A 9,471-nucleotide genomic window follows, 5' to 3' on the forward strand; every position below is an offset into this window, starting at 1 on the left:
TAATTCCTTCCAGAGTTCATCTTCCTTTTGTATCGTGTTCGAATTGGTAGCCTATTGGCACATTGCGGCATCATATGTGACTTGATTATGTCCGGGGTGGCTTATTGCCTGAACAGTTCGTACTGGGTGAGATGAGATCATCGGATTCAGGATCAGTGTAATCTGACTGTATGGAATGTATTAAGGAGTAAATGTCATTATTTGGGTCAGAATATGGTAATGTTTATTGTCTGAAGTATAGACTCAGTGATTGGTTGACTCGGCAGTTGATTATGAATTTCCACACACCTCTTTCGTTGTGGCGGTATTGTAAAGGTTGGGGTAAGACCTGTGTATGTCATGGGGAGCAATTGAAGCATCAGATTAGTGGGATTCAGACTAAGTTGGTTAGATAAATGTTATTGTGGTCCGGTGAGTAAAATGATGCAAGGTGTGAGTTCAGCAAGATATGCAGTCACGTTTGGGTGCAGCTTGTGGTGATTGGTATGGCGATCCTATGTTGGGAACATGCTTGGCAGAGAATTTCGGATGCTGGAATTGGGCTTTAAGGCGTATCTGCTCGAATAAAAGAGAATATCTTCAGAATTGATCCAGCTAATATGCTCAACTGAGTTGTGGTAGCACGGGAAGGTGCATGGGAAGTTAACCAGTGATTTCATACTACTTCAGTGTAGTTCTCAGCACGTTCGAGGACGAACGTATGTTTAAGTGGGAGAGAATGTAACGACCCGACCGGTCGTTTTGAGTTCTAGTGCTCCGTTCAGTAGCCTGAGGCCATGAGCAGCTTCATTTCAGGTATTGTGACTTGTACGCGTGGTCGGAATTAAGTTCCGGGAAGTTCAGAGTTGATTTGGAAAGAGAATTCTCATTTCAGAACCTTAACGTTGAAAGAATGAACTAGGATTGGAATTTTGAGTAAATGACCTCGGAATCGGGATCTGAAGGTTCCAGCAGGTTCGTATGATGATTTCGGACTTGGGCGTATGCCCGGTGGGTGTTTTGGATAACCCGGGAGCGTTTTGGCGCCTATGGTGGAAGTTAGCATTTTTGAAGGAATTTCTTAAGTTTGGCTTGAAGTGCACTTCAGTGTTATCAATGTCCGTTTGGGATTCCGAGACTGCGAATAGTTCCGTATGGTGATTCTGGAGTTGGGGGCCGATCGGAAGTGAAAATTCGGAGGCCCGTAGGTCATTTTGGAGCCATTTGGCTAAAGATAGAAATTTGAAGGTTTTTGGAGAAGTTTGACCGGAAGTGGACATTTTGATATCGGGTCGGAATTCGATTCCGGAAGTTGGAATAGGTTCGTAATGTCAAATATGATTTGTGCGCAAAATTTGAGGTCAATCGGACATGATTTTGATAGGTCTAAACACCGGAAATAGAAGTTTGAAGTTCTAAAGTTCATAAAGCTTGAATCGGGGTGTAATTCATGATTTAAGCGTTGTTTGATGTGATTTGAGGCCTCGAGCAAGTCCGTAACGTGTTTTGGGATTGGTTGGTAGGTTTGGTTGAGGTCCCGGGGGCCTCGGGTGGATTCCAGATGGTTAACGGATCGAGTCCGGAGTTTGAAGAAGGGGCTGGGGCTGCTGCTTCTGGTATTTCCACTTCTGCGGATTTGGGACCGCAGAAGCGGCCCCGCAAAAGCGAAGAAGAAGCCGCAGAAGCGGCTGGAGGTGGGAGCATCCCAGGACCGTAGAAGCGGCCAAGATCCGCAAAAGCGGAACCGCATATGCGGTGGGGCCGTCCGCAGAAGCGGAAAATTGAGCTGGAGCCCAGGACCGCAGAAGCGGCATTTTTGACCGCAAAAGCGGAACTGCATAGGCGGAAATAATTTCGCAGAAGCGGAAATCCTCTGGACGCAGAAGGTTATTTTAAATGCGGGATTTGGCCATTTCTCTCATAATTTTCATGGCTTGGGGCGATTTTTTTGAGAGCCTTCAAAGAGGGATTTCGTCACCTTATGTTAAGGTAAGTTTATTCCCAACTCATTTCCAAGTTAAATACAAGATTATATCATGGAATTAGACATAAAAATTGTGGGGAAAATTGGGATTTTTGGAAGAAAACTAGAAACTTGATAATTTGGATTTTACCACGAATTTGAGCCATGGATAGGAGTAAATTATATTATTTGAGCTAGCGAAGCTATGTGTAGAGTATATCTTCAAAAAATTTCGGACTCCGGGCACGTGGGCCCGAGGGCGTTTGGGCAACTTTTCGTTCGGGGTTAGGAATTGTTACGAATGGGGTTGTAAAGTTTAATTGAGCATATATTAATGGATTTGTATTAATCATTGGCTAGTTTTGGAGCGTTGTGCGTTGGTGAAAGTCTTTGGAGGAATGTAGAATGCCGGTTATGAGTCTTCGGAGCGAGGTGAGTCTCCTTTCTAACCTTGTAAAGGGAATTGTCCCCATAGGTGAGTTAATTGTTATGTCTCCTATTTTGTGGGGGCTACGTACGCACGAGGTGACGAGAGTCCGTGCGCATAGCTTACTATTATGCTTTGTTCCTGGTAAGTCTAGGACCCAAAAGCATGCTATATTTTGAATATTTGTAATCTTATGGACAGTTGAATTACTTAAACCACATCAAATGGTAAATGAATTTCTAAGAAGATCTAAACCTCATTTCGTAATTCGTTAAAAGAGAATTTGTTCTTCTTTGAATAATTGCCCCATGTTGGCTTCCTGACTGAATGTCTCTATGTGTTTATTTTGGAACGGGCCGAACGCCTCGGCAGAGTAAATAGATGCATCTATAGGCGTGCCGTCGACCCTCGGCAAGTGCACAGTTTATTTCTGTTGGATCGGGTCGTCGCCTCGGTGTTATTTGCGCATGTTATATTGTTGCTTGAGGACTTTAAATGTGAAATTTGCCCTTCGTGGCTTGATATGACATTAATTAAGATAAATAAAGAGTAAATCTTGAAAATCCTTGATCATTGGTTGAAGGTGTTTATCTGTTTTCTGGCTTCGTGAATTAAAACTTCTATATGAACCCATGATTTCCTCACATTTTTAGCATATTGTCAAATGACCTCTAGTAAGTGTCCAAGTTGACCATCTCGTCTCTACTTCTTCAAGATTAGGCGGGATACTCATTGAGTACATGTTGTTTACGTACTCATACTACACTTCTGTGCATTTTTGTTGCACAGGTATATATACCTCTAGCGGCCTACTGGGGGTAGCAGCGCGGATGATTCTGGTACTAGGTGAGCTGCATTATTCGAGGCGACCCGCAGCTAGTGGAGTTCCTTTCAGCATTTTTATATTTATTCCCTGTCCACTGTATTTCGGACAGATATTGTATTTTATTTTCCTTATCAATAGATGCTCATGCACTTGTGACACCGGGTTCTGGGATGGTTTTTGAAAGATGTGTACTAATAGTTATTACTTAATTTTAATTGAAGCAGAGATTGTTTTAAATTATGAAAAATGGAAGGACAAATCCTAGATTTTCAAAGGTATTAAAGAGAATTTAATTGATAATTTAGTTGGCTTGCCTGACAGAGGTGTCCGACGCCACCACGACCCTTAGTGTATTTTGGGTCGTGACACCCGTTGTGGCACACAGCCTCAACTGTTGCGACAAATTTAAGTTAACTCTAACTTGAACACTCTAGGTACCTAATACAATTGCTTCTATAAAAGCTGAAAGGTACAATGTAAAATCACCTACTACAATTGAACTAGAATAAAAGATAGACACTTGGAACTGGTTCTTCTATCTTGTTCAAGTAGCTTCAGGATTGCACGCTTGAATCACATATAAATTGCTTGCAAAATCGCCTCGCTCTTTTGCTCTCAATTTAAGTTTTAACTTCGGCTTATGTGCATTACCCGTAAAAGAGAACAACACTGATATTTAATGGGTTAGTAATTAGAGATTGACTGGGATACAGATGCTACTCTTCTATCGTAGAAGAGTTCAAGTTGATCTCATACTCTAACACTATCCTCTTCATAAACTGTGTTCTCTTCATGTAAGGAGTCTTTCTCTCCTTATCCAATATGCAACCTTTTCGATCAGATCAGGAGATATTACTTCTAGATAAGTTAGATTTATCTCCTCCACGTGTATCTCACATGTTTGGGTTGATCATGACTGTGCTTCACAAGATGGACCTGGTCCATGTCTGAGTTCTTTTGTCAGTATTCAAAACTTTACCTGTTCTTGGGCCAACACAACACTTACCGCTACTTCTGATACCGTCAAACAAATCAATTGTTGTTCACCTTCTTCTGGTTTCGACAACAATGAAGGACTAGATAGGTACGTTTTTAGATCTTTCGGTACCTGTTGGCATTTCGGAGTCCACACGAGCACTCTCCGAAGACCTCGAGATGAACCTGCTTAGAGCCGCCGATCTACTGGTCAACCTCTGTACTTTCTTCACACTTGTTAACTAGTCATATCCTCGATGGCTTTGATTTTATCGGGGTTTACTTCAAATCCTCTTTGAGAGACCAGAAACCCCAAGAACTTATCGGAATCAATTCCGAAGGTGCACTTCTCCCTGTTAAGCTTCATGTTGTATTTTCTCAGAATGTCAAATATCTCTTGGAGATGTTTCACATGATCTCCTGCATTAAGACACTTAACTAACATGTCGTCAATATAAACTTCTATTGTCTTACCTATCCGTTTTTCAAACATTTTATTAACAAGCCTCTGATAAGTGGCTCCGGCAGTTTTAAGCCCAAAAGCCATCACATTATAGCAGTATGTGCCAGAATTTGTAATAAAAGAAGTCTTCTCTTGATCTTTCTGGTCCATCTTAATTTAATTATACCTGTAATAAGTATCAAGAAAACTCAGTAGCTCATGTTCGGCTGTAGCATCAATCATTTGATAAATGTTTGGCAACGGAAAAGAGTCTTTCGGGCAATGCCTTATTTAAATCTTTATAAGCTACACACATTCTGAATTTATTATTCTTTTTAGGTACTACCACTATGTTAGCTAGCCAATAGGGGTAATTTACCTTCCGAATTGAACCTATATTCAGTAACAAGGTTACCTTTTCCTGGACAAACCTGTTTCTGACCTCTAATATCGCTCGTTTCTTTTGCCTTACCGGAGGGAAGTTAGGATCTAAGCTCAGCTTGTGGACAGCCACTTCCAATAGAATACCTGTCATATCTGAATGCGACCATGCAAGATAATCAACGTTAGATTTTATAAAAATTCATAATTTTTAACCTGGGTTCGGGACTCAAACATGTTCTTAAGTGAAACTTCCTTACAAAGAATTCTTCAAACAAGGCCACTTGTTCGAGCTCTTCTACGGTTGATTTGGTCGCATCTGTTTTCTTCGGTACTAGATAAAATTTCGATGACTTCTCTTCTTTTTGATCTTCAATTGAGGTGGAAGAGGGCACCGGTTGCTGTAATTACTATTTGCTCGTTTCTTTAACCTTGCTACTGGGCGGTCACTGCATTCATTTTCCTTGCAGCTTGTTGATCTCCTCTGATCTGTCTGATCCCTTCTAGTGTGGGAAATTTCAACACCTGATGATATGTTGAAGGTACAACCTTCATTTCGTGTATCCATGGCCTCCCTAGGATCACATTATAACCCATGTTTCCATCTACGACTTCGAATAGGGTGATCTTTGTTACCCCTTCGGCATGCGTGGGCAACAGATTTTTTTCTCGGGTCGTAACACGTGTTAAGTTGAACCCCGCTAAAAGCTTGTTGCCAAAACTCTCCATTGTATGATGTTGGCCAAACTTCCTGGATCAACCAACACACGTTTAATTTTAAAAGCTAAAACATTAAGAGAGATTACCAGAACATCATTGTGCAGTAGAAGAAGTCCATCAACATCTTCTTCTGCAAATGTGATGTCATCTTCTAAGACCTCTCGCATCATCTTGCCATGAGTTATCAATATCTTTGTCTTCTTTGCTGTAGAAAATGTCACCCCATTTACTTCGTCTCCACCGAAGATCCTGTTTATCGTCATATGAGATGACCCTGCGATCGGTTTTGATGGTTCTGCAACATCTCGATTTCTCCCATAGTTTTTCTTTGCGCGGTCACTTAAAAACTATGTGAGGTGACCGTTCTTCAATAATGTTGCTACTTCTTCACGAAAGTGTCGGCAGTCCCCCGTCCTGTGGCCGTGAGTTCCATGAAAGTCACACCATAGAATAGAATCCCTTTGGCTAGGATCCGATCAGATTGGTTTTGGGAACCTAGCTTCTTTAATATTCCTCATAACCGACACCAATTCTACCAAGCTGATATTAAAATTATAATCGGATAACTTGGGATATGTTGAATCTCGGGACCCTGACGCCTCTTTCTCCTACAATGATCTATTACTTATACCACGATCCGCCCTTCTATTGGAAGAGAACCTATTCGATAAGTGAAAACCATTATTTCTACGCACATCGACCCTCTCTTTGTAAATGCCTTCGCTGTCCACTCATCAGGTATTGCTGGTAACATTTCCTTCAGAAATTGGATCACGAACTCTCGCAACAGTTCAAATTCACCTTGGGGTAAGAATATATCCTCCTTTCTTGCTTGAACGTTTCTTTCTCTAGCATGAGCTTTGATAAACGAATCTACAAGCATTTCAATAGAATCAAGAGAATGCTCAGGTAAAAGAGAATACCAAGTTAACACATCTTTTTTCAGGGTTTCGCCAAACATCTTCAACAAAACAAATTCGATCTCGTGTTGGGCCAGGTTGTTTCCCTTTACAGCCGTTGTGTAGGTCGTAATATGTTCCTGTGGATCTGAAGTCCCATCATACTTCAAAATATTTGGCATTTTAAACCTCTTAGAGATCAATTCTGGAGCTTCACTTGGTTTAAATGGCAGCTGCATATACTTTTTAGAATACGCTCCCTTAACACCAACGGCGCTCCTGGGATCTGATCCATCTGAGCATGAAATTTCTTTGCATTTTGGTTCATTCCCTCATTCATTTCTCTCATGAACCTCATGAGCTCGATTTTGAAAGGGTCATTTGCGTTGTTGACGTTCCCAGATCCACTACCGGTACCTCCTGCCTCGTCAAAACCAAACTCCTCCTTTGGACCGTAGTTACCAGTTCTTTGGACTGTTTGATTTGCAAGGATGCTAGGAGGAATCAGAGCTCTTCCATCAGCATTATTGGAAGGACCCAATAATGCCTGTTTCAGCTATGTCATCACCTGATTTGTCTTGAGAGGTGATACATAATTTCCTTTGTTGCTCTCTCAAGATTTTGACCGTTTCAACATGTTCATCATCCACATCATCAGGAGTTGGACTCCTAACATGTCGAGGATTTTTACTTCTGCGACCTTGAGTTGTTTCATCTCCTTCATTACGGGTTTCGCTGGTTGAATCATCACGTTGGAACACGTCCTCAAGTTCATTGTGTTCTCCAACATTATATGAATTGTTGACATCATTAGATGCCATATCTGGTTTTTCTTTTGCTAAGAAAGGAATCAAAATTTGTTAGTAACAAATTAATAGATCAAAGCCATACTGCCTACCCGTAAAATGATACAATTGAATTTGTAACGTTGTTTATAGACACGTGAATTAATTTGATCCAACAATATAAAATAAAAAATAATGAAATTAAAAATGTAAAAATAACTTAAATAAATAAGACACCACTTCTTAAGAGATAACTATGAGAAAGGATTGAAGGAACGTGCTCCTAAATGCTCTCGGCGCACGATAAGCCAAGGGAGGCTAACGTGCACCATCGATGGCAAGGAGACGCAAACAAGCAGCGCCGGTGACTGCTGCTATAACTCCGATGACCTCAACAATGTAGAATTTCACTCCGTTTACGTTTGGAAGTTTTCTACCACCTAGTTTCCGACCAATTCAAGAGGAAAATGAGCTAAGTGAGGACGAATAAGGGAACAGTACTCAATGGAACAGTAAAATTGCTATTACTGTGAAGGAAGCTCAGAAATCCAAAGATCAATTGCCAACCAGTCCAAAACGATTGCAATTTTCTGAAGCTGGATCATCAAAATCATCTCCAGATCCAGATCTAACAGCCAAAGCAGAGATAGGGAAGGTCATGCATGCAAAGGAACTAAGACAACAAAATTGGAACTCATAAATGGGGATGAGGCTGGAGTATATTCCACCAAGTCATAGAGATGGTAAGATTGTCATTCAAATAGAGGAAGAGGATGTAAGTGAGCTAAAGGAACACTGGGCGACTGCTTTAATTGGGTATGTACTTGGGGATACTCCGTATGAGAAATCTATGGAGAGCTATGTTGAATCAGTCTGGGATTTTGTCACTAGACCTCAAATCCTGTATCACCAAGAAGGATATTATGTGTTTCGATTCACAACTGTGAAGGAAAGAGATGCAGTCATGCAAGCAGGGCCTTACTCATATCATAACAAGCCATTTATTTTCCAGAATTGGGAGAGGGATTTCCACTTTGATCCTAAGTGTATCACTACTATTCCCTTGTGGATTCACTTACCTAGTCTGTCAGCTGGGTATTGGACTGCTGATGCATTTAGCAAGGGGGCTAGTGCTGTAGGTTTACCATTGTACACTAATAAATTTACAGTAGAATTGAACAAAATCTCCTATGCCAGAGTACTTGTGAAAGTTGACATTACAAAGCCACTAGTGGAGACTATTGAGATTGCAACTCCCATTGGTACTAGACAACAGGAAATAGTGTATAAATAGAGGCCAAAGTTCTGTAATAACTGCTTACATTTTGGTCATGATAGCTTTGAATGCTGGAATTCAACTAAACAGAATGAAGATGCTAAATTCAAGGCCCCAAAAAGAAGGAATAGAGGCAGAGGAAGGAAAGTTATTCAGGAATGGAAGCCAAAAGCACAGCAGGAACAAGAGGAGGGGATTGGAGAAGAGAATGAAGTACAACCTCCAATTGACAAAGACAGGCAGGTCTCAGTAGATAAGCCAGACCAAAGGAGCATGATGATACAAAGGAGGGAAAACAATGAAAGACAAAATACTGCAGGTGTTCAGCAGGTGATAAATGATGAGGCTAGCACTTCCAATAGATTTGCAATATTGGAAGAATGTGGTGTACAAGGAGGGGTGAATAACTCTGATCCTATACAAAAACCACCATGATTATCAGTACTTGGAACATAAGAGGGCTGAATAAGCCCCATAAGCAGAAGGAACTGAGAATCTTTCTGCAAAAAGAATAAGATAGATATCCTAGGATGTCTAGAAACCAGAGAAAGAAAAAAAGGCAAAAAATATCTTGTATAAGGTAGCAAAGGATTGGGGTTACTGCTATAACTATACTAAGGCTGAGAATGGGAGAATATGGCTGTTATGGAGAACAAATTTGACAGTTAACATATTCAAGTCCATGAGCAATTCATTCACTGCCTAGTGATGGATCCAGTGGCTGGATACAAGATTATGTTGACTGTAGTGTATGCTAGAAACAAATTACAAGAAAGGGCTAGTCTATGGAATGGTCTA

At 40.9% G+C, this 9,471-nt stretch overlaps 1 protein-coding gene across 1 annotated transcript; it reads left to right on the forward strand.

Annotated features, from left to right (window-relative positions):
* Positions 1-8,097: 8,097 nt before the first annotated feature.
* On the forward strand, positions 8,098-9,108 carry LOC109237226. Its single transcript, XM_019403503.1, has 2 exons — positions 8,098-8,681; positions 8,736-9,108. The coding sequence occupies exons 1-2, from the start codon at positions 8,098-8,100 to the stop codon at positions 9,106-9,108; spliced, it is 957 nt and encodes a 318-aa protein (XP_019259048.1).
* The last annotated feature ends 363 nt before the right edge of the window (positions 9,109-9,471 follow it).

This window comes from Nicotiana attenuata, unplaced genomic scaffold, assembly GCF_001879085.1.
Source record: "Nicotiana attenuata strain UT unplaced genomic scaffold, NIATTr2, whole genome shotgun sequence".
NCBI classification, from domain to species: domain Eukaryota; kingdom Viridiplantae; phylum Streptophyta; class Magnoliopsida; order Solanales; family Solanaceae; genus Nicotiana; species Nicotiana attenuata.